This window comes from Pongo abelii, chromosome 9 (genome assembly GCF_028885655.2).
Source record: "Pongo abelii isolate AG06213 chromosome 9, NHGRI_mPonAbe1-v2.0_pri, whole genome shotgun sequence".
Taxonomy (NCBI): Eukaryota; Metazoa; Chordata; class Mammalia; order Primates; family Hominidae; genus Pongo; species Pongo abelii.
Genome location: NC_071994.2, coordinates 9,655,789 through 9,669,773, shown reverse-complemented (window position 1 = coordinate 9,669,773; position 13,985 = coordinate 9,655,789). Strand labels below are relative to the sequence as shown.

The following is a 13,985-nucleotide window of genomic DNA, read 5'->3' as shown; positions in this document are numbered from 1 at the left end:
ACGATGTTTCACCATGTTGGCCAGGCTGGTCTTGAACTCCTGACCTCAAGTGATCCGCCTGCCTCCACTGCCCAAAATGCTGGGATTACAGGCGTCAACCACAGCGCCAAACCCCCATTTTGGCTTTGATTTAACGGTGGTTTTCACGACACCTGTGCTCTGGCAGCAAACCCATCGCAAAAAAGCTCCACTGCCCTACACAGATTCTATTATAAATATCTCCATTCTACAGATGAGAAACTGAGGCTGAGTAGTTAAGGGAAACTCCTACAGCTAGTAAGAGTCGTGACTCAGAGCCCATGACACCATCCTGCTTCTCCAGCGTTCTTTGCTTTCTCTACTTTCCAGAAAACATGAATTAGGGAATCCTGTGGAGGGAGACAGGGAAATAATTTGACGTCGTTGTACATACTGGACACAATAAGAGTTGGGTGGATGAATGAAAGGGATTTGGGAAGCAGGGGAGAAGTCGTTTGGAGGTCTGTGACAAGGGTTTACGCTTGGATAGGGTGGGCTTGATCACCCGGCAGAAATGAGACGAGTGATCACAGCCCCCCCAACAAATCTTTCCAATGACCTGGGTTTACGCTTCACCACAGAGAAGGAACTTTTCAGACGCTCCCTTGGCCGCGCACCCGGGATCGGAACAGCGCTGTTACTTGCGACAAAATCCCTAGGCCAGAGGAAGAAGAGCGCAGGCCCGGGCGAGGCGGCGGCGGGCGGAGGCCGGGTCGGAGGGGTGGGGACGGCGAGGAGGTGGAGGCCGGTGCTCCGCTCCGCTCCAGCTCGGTTTCATGTCCCGCCAGGCGAAGGATGACTTCTTGCGGCACTACACAGTGTCGGACCCCAGGACGCACCCCAAGGGCTACACCGAGTACAAAGTAACCGCGCAGGTGGGTGGGGCCCAGTGCGTACTTTACCCTTTTAACTAGAGGGGCGCCGAGTTTTACCTTAAGGAAAGGCGGTGCGCCATTGCTCCCTTTTTAGACGACAGAAATGGGTTTCCCCTTTAAGGGGAGGTTGCAGTACGAGGCTTCGTTTACATCTTTAACAACCAGGGGGCGGGGCCCTGGATGGGCGCTGTCTTTTTTAAAAGGGCGTTGACGGCCGTTCCCGGACAGGCAAGGCGTGTATGCCCACGCCCGGCGTGTAGTGTCTGGGCATCAGGCTGTGAATTTCTCTAAATTAACATGAACACTCTGGTTTAATCCAAATGTTAGTACTCCATTCTCGTAGAGTAAGTTTTGTTTATTGGTTTGTTTGATGTTACATAAACTCCCTTTAACGAGTTTAACCATTTTTAATTTTTCAAAAAATAATACTGGTCAATGGTTGAAAAAAATTCATGCAGTTCAGAAGGAGTTAAGGAGTAAGTCGCCATATCAAGGTCACAGCAGGAAGATAGATAGGCTAGAGTTGATATATGAAGCGATAACAACATCGTAAGCACAATTTATAGAGAGACATGGAGGAAACCATGAAAATAATTAAAAATAAAACAGTGAAACAGGACACCTGTAGAATGATATACAAGAACTGGTAACAAGGAAGGTCCCCAGGGAGAGGAACTGTGTGACTGGGGACAGGAGTTGGGGGAAGACTTTTTACTGTAAATTTTTTGTACTTTTAGAATTTTCAGCTAGGCGACTATTAAGCTCGTGCATTAGTTAACTATAAAAGCAAAGCAGGCACATAAGGACACTTCCAAAGTCATCTAAGTGCAGAATCTTAGCTATTTAAAGTATGCTTTCCCCAAATCGTTTATGTCTTTTCCATGCCTAAAAATAATGCAAATAAGGCCGGGCTCAGTGGCTCATGCCTGTAAATCCCAGCACTTTGGGAGGCTGAGGCAGCAGATTGCTTGAGCTCAGGAGTTCAAGACGAGCCTGGGCAACATAGTGAGACCTCGGCTCAATATTAAAATACACACACACACACAACTTTGAAAAAAAAGCAAATAAATAGATTGTCCCTGGGAAGATAGACTGGAGCTGGGGTTGGGGTGGGAAGGATGTGGCAAGGAACTGTAACCTTTTTTTATAAGTCTTCCCAGTGGCGGCCGGGCGCGGTGGCTCACGCCTGTAATCCCAGCACTTTGGGAGGCCGAGGTGGGCGGATCACGAGGTCAGGAGATTGAGACCATCCTGGCTAACATGGTGAAACCCCATCTCTACTAAAAATACAAAAAATTAGCCGGGCGTGGCAGCGTGCGCCTGTAGTCCCGGCTACTCGGGAGGCTGAGGCAGAAGAATGGAGTGAACCCGGGAGGCGGAGCTTGCAGTGAGCCGAGATTCTGCCACTGCACTCCAGCCTGGGAGTGAGACTCCGTCTCAAAAATATAAATAAATAAATAAATAAATACATACATATGTATTTATTAAATAAATAAATAAATAAAAATAAGTCTTCCCAGTGGCTTTTTTTGTGTCGTTGTTTTATTTTGTTTTTGAGACAGAGTCTCACTGTCGCCCAGGCTGGAGTGAAGTGACTCGATCTCAGCTCACTGCAAACTTCTGTTGCCCAGGATCAGATTCTCCCACCTCAACCTCCCAGGTAGCTGAGACTACAGGCATGCGTCACCATGCCCAGCTAATATTCGTATTTTTGGGCAGAGATGGGGTTTCACCATGTTAGCCAGGCTGGTCTGGAACTCCTGACCTCAAGTGATCCACCAGCCTCAGCCTCCCAAAGTGCTGGGATTACAGGTGTGAGCCACCACGCCCGGCCTCCCATTGGCTTTTTAAACCAAGCAACATGCATTACTTTGATATATTTTTATACATATTATATAATATAATGTATTATATATAATAAATATATATAAAATATAAAGCACATAATATATAAATATATATATGTATATATTTTTTGAGACGGAGTCTTGCTCTGTCATCCAGGCTGGAGTACAGTGGTGCGATCACAGCTCACTGCAGCCTCCATCTCCTGGGTTCATGCAGTTCTCCTGCTTCAGCTTCCTGAGTAGCTAGATTATAGGCGTGTGCCACCACACCCGGCTACTTTTTGTGTTTTTAGTAGAGATGGGATTTCACTGTGTTGGCCAGGCTGGTCTCGAACTCCTGACCTCAAGTTATCCTCCCACCTTGGCCTCCCCAAGTGCTGGAATTACAGGTGTGAGCCACCACGCCCGGTCTATATTTTTATTTTATTTTATTTTATTTGCGACAGGGTCTTGCTCTGTCACCCAGGCTGGTGTGCAGTGGCATGATTCACGTCTTACTGCAGCCTCAAGTTCCTGGATTCAATCCATCGTCCTGCCTCAGCCTCCTGAGTAGCTGGGACTACAGGCATGTGCCACCATGCCTAGCTTAATTTTTAAATTTTTTGAAGAGGCCGGACGCGGTGGCTCACTCCTGTAATCCCAGCACTTTGGGAGGACAAGGCGGGCAGATCACGAGGTCAAGAGATTGAGACCATTCTGGCCAACATGGTGAAACCCCGTCTCTACTAAAAGTACAAAATGTAGCTGGGCATGGTGGCACTCGCCTGTAGTACCAGCTACTCGGGAGGCTGAGGCAGGAGAATTGCTTGAACCCGGGAGGCAGAGGTTGCAGTGAGCCGAGATCGCACCACTACACTCCAACCTGGCGACAGAGTGAGACTCCGTCTCAAAAAAAAAAAAAAAAAAATTTTTTTGTAGAGACAGAGTTTTGCCATGTTGCCCAGGCTGGTCTCAAACTCCTGGCCTCAAGCAGTCCTCCCATTTTGGCCTTCCAAAGTGTTAGGATTACAGGCCACTATGACCCACCATAGCTGGCCTATAATTTTTTTTTTTTTTTTTTTTTTTGAGATGGAGTCTCACTGTGTTGCCAGGCTGGAGTGCAGTGGCGTGATCTCAGTCCACTGCAACCTCTGTCTCCCGGGTTCAAGTGATTCTCCTGCCTCAGCCTCATGAGTAGCTGGGACTACAGGCGCGTGCCACCACACCTGGCTAATTTTTGTATTTTTAGTAGAGACAGGATTTCACCATGTTGGCCAGGCTGGTCTTGAACTCCTGACCTCAAGTGATTCTCCCACCTCGGCCTCCCAAAGTGCTGGGATTATAGGCGTGAGCCACCACACCTGGCCACTCAGTGGTTTTTAAATGGTTTCTTTTACCAGAATATTTTAGGCAAGTCTCTGTTGTCAAAAGCCAAGTCCCGGGTTTTAGTCCCAGCCCTCTTTCTTACTTAGTGTGTGATCTTCTATGGCCACACCTCTCAGAGCCTCCATTTCCTCATCTCTTAAGTGGGCATGTTAATTATGTCTTCCTCAGTGGGATATAGGATAAGGAATAGATGTTTTTATTTATTTATTTAGTGTGTGAGAGACAGGGTCTCACTCTCTCCAGGCTGGAGTGCAGTGGTGCAATCTGAGTTCACTGCAACCTCTGCTTCCCATGCTCAAGTGATCCTCCCACCTCAGCCTTCTAAGTAGCTGGACTACAGGTTTGCTACGCCACCACACCCAGCTAATTTTTTGTATTTTTTGCAGATACTGGGTGTCGCTATGTTGCCCAGGCTGGCCTCAAACTCCTGGACTCAAGTGATCTGCCCACCTGGGCCCCCTAAAGTGCTGGCATTACAGGCGTGAGCCACCATGCCTGGCATAGGAGATGTTATTAAACTGTCAAGTACCCCAAACCATAGGACATTATTTTAAAGTTATTATGAACATAACATGAAAAAACTGAATCTTGTTTTCACCTCAGACTCAAGTCTGGCCTTCCAGGGACTTCAGCTCCAGTGATGGTTTCTTCTATGTCCAGGGCGCTGAAGCGCAGGACGTTCTCCCTCAGGGAAGGAGTTTCCTGAGGCAGAACCTCCCTTCTTTGGAAACTTGGGGTTCTTTGCTTTCAGAAGGAGATGGAGGGACTTGGCCTGTTCAAGGAACTGGGATAAAAATTGGGCTGATGGCCGGGTGCTCACGCCTATAATCCCAGCACTTTGGGAGGCTGAGGCGGGTGGATCACTTGAGGTCACGAGTTCCAGACCAGCTCGGCCAACATGGTGAAACCCCATCTCTACTAAAAATACAAACATTAGCAGGCGTGATGGTGCATGTCTATAGTCCCAGCTTCTTGGGAGGCTGAGGTAGGAGAATCGCTTGAACCCTGAAGGCAGAGGTGGTAGTGAGCCAAGAGAGTGCGCCACTGCACTCCAGCCTGGGCGACACAGCGAGACTCCATCTCAAAAAAAAAAAAAAAAAAAGTTGGGCTGAGGTTGGAGCAGTCCAAATGGGTCTTTAGGGGTCTTCCTATTTGATAGATGGAGAAACTGAGGTACATAGTAGGAAAAGTTGCTAAAATTACACGCGAAGGCTCAAAGCCAGGGTGCCTTGACGCCAGAGGCCAATGGCCAAAGGCCACTGCCCCATGAGGAGGACTAGGAGGCACCTGGGGCATTACAGGGTGAGAGGGTGTCAGATGGCAGTCTCTGGTCTCAACCAGCTCTTGCCTTTCTTTCTCAGTTCATCTCAAAGAAGGACCCAGAGGATGTCAAAGAGGTGAGGCTCCTGGGAGGAAGAGGGACTGTTCTGCAGTTCCAGATCTGGAAACTGTCAAGGGGCAGCTGGTAACTCTGCTTGGACATCGGCCCTCCTTCCTCCCTGTCCCTGGGCAAGGGGCTGCTGCAGCTGCATCCTGATCCTCACACCCCCTGAGGGCAGGCTGGGCATGGGGGCAGCTCCCTCCCACCATTGCTGGTTCTGGGCAAGTCTCATGTCCCTCGTAGGTGGTGGTCTGGAAGCGGTACAGCGACTTCCGCAAGCTGCATGGAGACCTGGCCTACACCCACCGCAACCTCTTCCGCCGCCTGGAGGAGTTCCCTGCTTTCCCCCGGGCCCAGGTGTTTGGTGAGTGTTAGAGTGGGGCACTCGGGCCAAAGACGGAGGGAACATTGGGCAAAAGGGGACCTCTGCCAGTTGGGGCTGGACAGAGAGGGCCTGAAACCCTGGGCAGAGACATGTTTGGAAGGGCCCTTAGAGATGACCTCATTTGACAGATGGGGAAACTGAGGCTCAGAGCAGCCTAACCCTTACTGTGTATTGCACCTTTTAACATTCCTGTTGGGCCGGGCGTGGTGGCTCACCCCTGTAATCCTAGCACTTTGGGAAGCTGAGGCAAAACTCCAACTCAAAAAAAAAAATCCTCTTTATAAGCTCCATTTTATTTTCCTTTTTCTTTTTTGTTATTGTTGACAGCCTCACTTTGTCACCCAGGCTGGAGTACAGTGGCACTATCTTGGCTCACTGCAACCTCCACCTTCCAGGTTCAAGGGATTCTCCTGCATCAGTCTCCCCAGTAGCTGGGATTACAGGTGTGCACCACCACGCCTGGCTAATTTTTGTATTTTTAGTAGAGACAGAGTTTCATCACATTGGCCAGGCTGGTCTTGAACTCCTGACCTCAGCTGACCCGCCCACTTCGGCCTCCCAAAGTGCTGGAATTACAGGTGTGAGACACTGCGCCCGGCCCATCTCAATACTTGGTATATTGATTACATGCTGCAATGAGAGTATTTGGGATATATTGGGTTAAATAAAATATTAAAATTAACTTGCGGCTAGGTGTGATGGCTCACACCTGTAATCCCAGCACTTTGGGAGACCGAGGCAAGCGAATCACGAGATCAGGAGTTTGAGACCAGCCTGGCCAACTTGGTGAAACCCCGTCACTACTAAAAATACAAATAATTAGCTGAGTGTAGTGGCGGGTGCTTGTAATATCAGCTACTCAGGAGGCTGAGGCAGGAGAATCGCTTGAACCTGGGAGGCAGAGGTTGCAGTGAGCCAAGATTGTGCCATTGCACTCCAGCCCGGGCGACAGAGTGAGACTCGGTCTCAAAAAAAAAAAAAAAATTGTTGCTTTTTTCCTTTTATTTAATGTAGCTGCTAGAAAATTTAAAATTGCGTATGTAGCTCATATCTGTATTAGACAGTGCTGACCAGTTGCTTGGGTCTGCGTACTCACGTGAGATGTTCTTTTTTGTTGTTGGTTTTTGTTTTTGTTTTTTGAGTCAGAGTCTCACTCTGTCGCCCAGGCTGGAGTCCAGTGGCATGATATCAGCTCAATGCAAACTCTGCCTCCCACGTTTGAGCAATTCTCCTGCCTCAGCCTCCCAAATAGCCAAGTAGCCTCCCAAGTAGTGTGCGCCACCACACCTAATTTTTTTTATTTTTAGTAGAGACAGGGTTTCACCATGTTGGCCAGGCTGGTCTTGAACTCCTAACCTCAAGTGATCCACCTGCCTCGGCCTCCCAGAATGCTGGGATTATAGGTGTGAGCTACCGCGCCTGGCCGAGATGTTTTTGAAGCAAGGTAAAGGATTGCTGCTGTCAGGTTATGCCAGGCCAGTGGGGAAGTACCACAGACTGGCCGCACAGTAACTGGACCAGAGTTAGCCTGCTCTGCAAAATACCTAGGACAGAGCAGTGAAACTGTGGCTCGCACCTGTAATCTCAGCGCTTTGGGAAGCCAAGGCAAGGTAATCACTTGAGCTCAGGAGTTCAAGACCAGCCTGGGCAACATGGTAAAACCCCATCTCTACAAAAAATACAAAAATTAGCCAGGCATGATGGTGTGCACCTATAGTCCCAGCTACTTGGGAGGCTGAGGCGGGAGGGCGGCTTGATCCCAGGAGGCAGAGGTTGCAGTGAGCTGAGATCATGCCACTGCACACCAGCCTAGGTAACAGAGCCAGTCCTTTTCTCAAAAAATAAACAGGGGGGCTCCTTGCTTTGTGACCTTGGGCAAGTCACTTTCCCTCTCTGAGCCTTACTTTTCTCCTCATTAGATCAAAGCCATCAGAAATGCTTTTGTTTCTTGTTAACTGCCTAGCTCCCCCTGTGTAGGATATGATATTCACAAGGGCAGAGACTGGTTCCTCCCCTGTTCACCTTCCGAGTCTAGCATATAGTAGGTGCTCAATAAACATCTGGCAAATGAATGAATAGGGAAATTGATCCCTCCTGGAAGCCCCTACCTCACCCCAGGAGGAGCCAGGGAAGATTGCTGGCAGAATGGGTAGAAGGGCAGTGAGTTGCTCAGAGCATCTCAGGCAGGACCAGGAAAAGTGGCCTTGGGGCAGAAGCCCCTGTGGGTCACCGCCACTCTCCCCTGTTCCTTGTCCTGGGGGCTGTAGGCCGGTTCGAAGCCTCAGTGATCGAGGAGCGGCGAAAGGGGGCAGAGGACCTGCTTCGCTTCACTGTGCACATACCTGCGCTCAACAACAGCCCCCAGCTCAAGGAGTTCTTCCGGGTATGTGCACCTTCCACCTTCCCAGAACTGGAGCCACTTACCCACCCACCAGCTTGCACCCCGTGACTCCCCATGTCTGATCTGTCTGTCCTGCAGGGTGGGGAGGTGACCCGACCCTTGGAGGTGTCCAGGGACCTGCACATCCTGCCACCCCCTCTGATCCCCACCCCGCCCCCTGATGACCCCCGGCTACCCCAGCTGCTCCCTGCAGAAAGGAGGGGCCTTGAGGAATTGGAGGTGCCAGGTACATCGGGTTGGGAGGAGGGAACCAGGGCTGGAGGGTTCAGAGTGGGGAGGGGGGCTACACTCCCTCCTCAGTGATCTTACTGAGAAATGTGTGTGTGTCCCAGGTCCATCACTTACTGGCTGAGGAACTTTGGGCAGGTCCTTTTCCTTCTCTGTGCTACAGTTTCTTAGTCTGTAAAATGGGCACAAACCCTAATAACAGGCTTGTCTATGCCCGTGGTTGCTGCAAGGGTTTAAGGAGAGAGTAATTCCATTTTGAAAGAAAGCTGAGAAATAAACACAGGTATTCATGACCCCAATTATCTCTTCCTCAGTGGACCCCCCACCATCCAGCCCTGCCCAGGAGGCCCTGGATCTCCTCTTTAACTGTGAGAGCACCGAGGAGGCGTCCAGTTCTCCTGCCCGAGGGCCCCTCACCGAGGCTGAGCTTGCCCTCTTCGACCCCTTCTCCAAGGAAGGTAATGAGCTGGGACAGCCGGGAAGGAGCCAGGGCAGGACGTCCTTGGGACAGGGAGGAGGGCAGAGCCCCACTAGCCTGCTTAGTGCCTGCGCAGATCGGGGAAAGACGTCCCCTCAACAGTGCTGCCCTGTGGGCCAATAGCAGCTTCAATGAGAATTAGAAGCTCGGTGCCAGGGCACGTGGTGTGGTGTGCTGGATGCACCTGTGCAACAAGTAGCCACGGGGAAGGAAAGGACGCACTTCCCACGTTGGGGCCATCTCACTGAGAAGGCTTTGGAAAGAGCTGGGTCACACTGCTCTGGGACATTTTAGTTGCTTCCCTGCAAGTACGTGGTGGGATTTCCTGACTGGCCAGGGTCTGGCTGCAGATCCTGAAGGCAAGAGGCCTGCTGGTCAATGGGAGTGAGTTCTCAGCTCAAAGAGCAGCTGCGAAGGGAAATCCCTCTGGGGGCTTGGAGCCACTGGCATTTGAGGATGCTGGAGGTAGAAGGGCCCGCCCCCGATGGAGGTCAGGGTCCTGAGCACCTTCTTGCTGTGAGATCCTGGGACTCAACAGTCCCAAGCTCTGAGACATTGGAGTTTTTCATTCTAAAATTTGCCAACGCCTGGCACATTGGCTCACACCTGTAATCTCAACACTTTGGGAGGCTGAGGCAGGAAGATTGCTTGAGCCCAGGAATTCAAGACCAGCCTGGGCTCTCTATATCGAGAGCCCATGTCTGTTATTCTTTTTCTTTTTTTGAGACGGAGTCTCACTCTGTCGCCCAGTCTGGAGTACAGTGGTGCAATCTTTGCTCACTGCAACCTCCCGGGTTCAAGCGATTCTCCTGCCTCAGCCTCCCGAGTAGCTGGGACTACAGGTGCGCACCACAGTGCCTGGCTAATTTTGTATTTTTAGTTGAGATGGGATTTCTCCATGTTGGTCAGGCTGGTCTCAAACTCCCGACCTCAGGTAATGTGCCCGCCTCAGCCTCTGAAAGTGCTGGGATTCCGGATGTGAGCCACCGCGCTCGGCCCTTTTTTTTTTTGTGAGATCGAGTCTTGCTCTGTTGCCCAGGCTGGAGTGCAGTGGCATGATCTTGGCTCACTCCCACCTCCGCCTCCTGGATTCAAGCGGTTCTTCTGCCTCAGCCTCCCAAGTAGCTGGGACTACAGGCACGCACCACCACGCCTGGCTAATTTTTGTAGTTTGAGTAGAGACAGGGTCTCACCATTTTGGTCAGGCTGGTCTCAAACTCCTGACCTTCAAGTGATCCACCCGCCTCGGCCTCCCAGAGTGCTGAGATTACAGGTGTGAGCCAAAGTGCCCTGCCTCTTTCACTTTTCTTGTTCTGCTTCCTCCCGTTCCTGCTCCTGCCTCTCCAGCATTGGGGAGTGGGAAGAAGGAATGGGAGGGAAAGGCAGTGTTGGTGTCACAGGGCTTATGCCTGGCCTGTGGGTGGCAGGCATCCAAGTGCTCTGTCCTTGTGCCAGCTGAGTCCCTGCTGGGCAGCTAGCTGCCTGGGCAGGAGCTTTTCTATTTTCTCTTTTTTTCCTTTCCTTTTTTTTTTTTTTTTTTTTTTTTTTTGAGATAGAGTCTGGCTGTGTCACCAGGCTAGAGGGCAGTGGTGCGATCACGGCTCACTGCAGCCTCCACCTCCTAGGCTCAAGCGATCCTCCCACCTCAGCCTCCCAAATAGCTGGGACAGGACCACAGGCATGCACCATCACGCCCAGCTAAGTTTTTGATATTTTTTGTAGAGATGAGATCTCACTATGTTGCCCAGGCTGGTCTCAAGCTCCTGGACTCAAGTAGTCCTCCCACCTTGGCCTCCTGAAGCGCTAGATTATAGGCATGAGCAACTGTGTCCAGCCAGGATCTTTTCAAGACCCTTCATAGACAGCTCCAGTGAGACCTTCACTCAGCCTATGGGAAAAGTCCCCAAAGCCTGGAACTGCATTGTGCTCAGACACTGCCTTATTTCCCTGCCCTGCCGTGGTGGGCACCTCCAACGAGCCTCTCACCACCAGAATTCTTGAGGCAAGGAGCGGGCACCTGTGTCTGCCTTCTTCACAGCAAACTCCTGAACTCGAGTGTGCAGGTGTCCCAGGCACTCTTCTGCTCTCTGCTCCCTGAGCAATACACAGAGGGCTGTAGGCCCAGCCAGGAGGTGCCTTCTCCCTCCTACAGGAGGCCCGGACTTCTCAGGGCTCTCATGGAACTCACAGGGATGGGGTTAGAGAGGCGCCCACTTTTTCCCTCTCCAGGATGATAGGGTATCATGATGCTCCCTGCCCCCGCACCTTCCCCTCAGAGGCCTTTTCACCAAAGGTGCGCCAGATCTCCATCTGCCTCATGTGTAAGCTGCAGGGAGGATGTCCGACCCCCTTTTAGCCAGTCCAGGGGGATATAATGAGCCTTTCCCTGGGAAATGTGAGGACACCTGTCACTCACTGTCTTTACATTTGGGGGCCTCAGCTGAAACTGCAAGGCTTCAGGAAACCCCTGAGATTCTCTGAGTCTCCTATTCTAAGATTATCCCAAGTCTTGGAGCGTTTCTACCCTCAGCCTGGTGGTGGCCTAGCATCCTTCAGGGGAACTTTCTGGAGGGGATTTGTGGATTTCTAGGTCAACTGTAGTCAAGAGGGAAATAGGACCAGTGACCCAGCGCTTACAAACTAGAGTGTGCACCTAAAGAAATAATTAGGAAGGTAAGGCTGTTTTTACAGAAGCACATGAACCCTGTCAATCAAATAGATCATGGCTAGTTTTTGATCCACAGACGACTTCTGGATTGCTCTGGCATTGGTCCCTTCTACTGGGGACAGGCTGATACCCTGATGGACAAAAGAGGTCTTGGGGTTGGGCAGAGGGCCTGGGAAAGGAAGGGCCAGTCTGGTCCGAGTCCTCCCTTTCTAATTGCAGAAGGTGCAGCCCCCAGCCCCACCCATGTGGCTGAGCTGGCAGCGATGGAGGTGGAGTCGGCAAGGCTGGACCAGGAACCCTGGGAGCCAGGAGGGCAGGACGAGGAAGAGGACGGGGAAGGAGGGCCCACCCCTGCCTACCTAAGCCAGGCCACAGAACTCATCACCCAGGCCTTGCGTGATGAGAAGGCAGGCGCTTACGCTGCCGCGCTCCAGGGCTACCGAGACGGTGTGCACGTCTTGCTTCAGGGAGTCCCCAGTGAGTAGGGACTGAGGGTGGAGGGTCAGGCCTGGGTCCCAGGTGGGGCAGTGACGAAGGGAGCATAAAAACAAGCAATTCACGGATCAAGAGCCCTTTTACTCCTCACTGACCAGCTGTGTAACCTGGGCAGATTTTTGTTTCTGTTGTTTTTGTTGTTATTTTTAACCTCTTGTGGGCTCAGTTTTCTTTTCTCTTTTCTTTCTTTTCTTTTTTTTTTTTTTTTTGAGACAGAGTCTTGCTCTTGTCGCAGGCTGGAGTGCACAATCTCGGCTCACTGCAACTTCCGCCCCCCAGATTCAAGTGATTCTCCTGCCTCAGCCTCCTGACTAGCTGGGATTACAGGCGCCCACCACCATGCCTGGCTAATTTTTGAATTTTTATTTTTTATTTATTTTTATTTTATTTTATTTTATTTTGTTATTTTTTGAGACAGAGTCTCGCTCTGTTGCCCAGGCTGGAGTGCAGTAGCACGATCTCGGCTCACTGCAACCTCCACCTCCCAGGTTCAAGCAATTCTCCTGCCTCAGCCTCCTGAGTAGCTGGGATTACAGGCACGTGCCACCACGCCCAGCTAATTTTTGTATTTTTAGTAGAGATGGGTTTTCACCATGTTGGTCAGGCTGGTCTTGAACCCCTGACCTCGTGATCCACCCACCTCGGCCTCCCAAAGTGCTGGGATTACAGGCGTGAGCCACTGCGCCCGGCATGGCCTCGGTTTTCTTATCTGTAGAATGGGGAGAATGGATGCTGGGCCCCAGAGAGGAGGGAAAAGCACATGGTGATGCTCTGTGAATTGTAAAGGACCAGACCAGGGGTTCTGACCAGACCAGTGGTGCCCAGGTGCCTCAGCTGAGCATTCTGTCTCCACAGGTGACCCGTTGCCTGCCCGCCAGGAAGGTGTTAAGAAGAAGGCAGCTGAGTACCTGAAGCGGGCAGAGGAGATCCTGCGCCTGCACCTTTCTCAACTCCCACCCTAACAGGGAGTGGGCCCTTCCCTGGGACTCTCGCTCCTGCACTGCCAGCCCCTTCTCCTCTCCCCAGGGCCTGGCCCTACCTCCTGGTCTTGTAATTACAGGGGCCATTTCTGTAGGTAACTGGACCAAGAATGAGAAAAATAATGAATTCTCAGCTCCCTGATTACACCTGCCACCTTGGAATCAAGGACTCACACTTCTGACCCTGCCTGTCTTTTTGATTTTTTTTTGAGTTGGAGTCTCGCTGTGTCGCCCAGGCTGGAGCGCAGTGGTGCGATCGCGGCTCACTGCAACCTCCACCTCCCAGGTTCAAGCAATTCTCCTGTCTCAGCCTCACCCAGTAGCTGGGATTGCAGGCACACGCCACCACACCCAGCTAATATTTTGTATTTTTAGTAGGGAAGGGGTTACACCATGTTGGCCAGGCTGGTCTCGAACTCCTGACCTCAAGTGATCCACCCGCCTCAGCCTCCCAAAGTGCTGAGATTACAGGCATGAGTCACTACGCCCGGCCCATGTCTGTCTGTCTTGATGTGTGAGCAGCAGCTGTGGTCATTAAACCATTAGTTTACCCCTCTAGAACTGGGGTCTGCAAACTCCCACGTGCAGCCGAATCTGGCCCACTTCCTTTTTAATGTAAGGCCTGTGAGAGTGGTTTTTACATTTTTTTAATGATTAAAAAAATCAAAATAATATTCTGTGACAATGACAGGTGAAATTTATATGTGACAAGTGAAAATTATATGTAATTTAAGAGTCTATAAATAAAATTTGTTGGAACACAACCAGGCTAATTCATTTAGTATTGTGATGGCTGCTTTCGCGCTACACTGGCAGTTGAACAGTTGCAGAGTTGAGTCTGCCGCCTGCAAATCCCAAAACATT

The 13,985-nt window shown here is 50.9% G+C and overlaps 1 protein-coding gene across 1 annotated transcript; it reads left to right on the top strand.

Annotated features, from left to right (window-relative positions):
• Positions 1-681: 681 nt before the first annotated feature.
• Positions 682-13,885, top strand: SNX15 (sorting nexin 15). The gene is made up of 8 exons (XM_024255157.3): positions 682-893; positions 5,467-5,502; positions 5,730-5,850; positions 8,139-8,254; positions 8,351-8,498; positions 8,815-8,958; positions 11,866-12,123; positions 12,997-13,885. The coding sequence occupies exons 1-8, from the start codon at positions 795-797 to the stop codon at positions 13,101-13,103; spliced, it is 1,029 nt and encodes a 342-aa protein (XP_024110925.2). The 5' UTR covers positions 682-794; the 3' UTR covers positions 13,104-13,885.
• Positions 13,886-13,985: the final 100 nt, after the last annotated feature.

Excerpts from the sequence above, each read along its gene's own strand:
- SNX15 (XM_024255157.3), top strand. The coding sequence starts at position 795 with ATGTCCCGCCAGGCGAAGGATGACTTCTTGCGGCACTACACAGTGTCG. Across the intron at positions 894-5,466 it reads AGTACAAAGTAACCGCGCAG|TTCATCTCAAAGAAGGACCC; the intron begins GTGGGTGGGGCC and ends TTTCTTTCTCAG. Across the intron at positions 5,503-5,729 it reads ACCCAGAGGATGTCAAAGAG|GTGGTGGTCTGGAAGCGGTA; the intron begins GTGAGGCTCCTG and ends TGTCCCTCGTAG.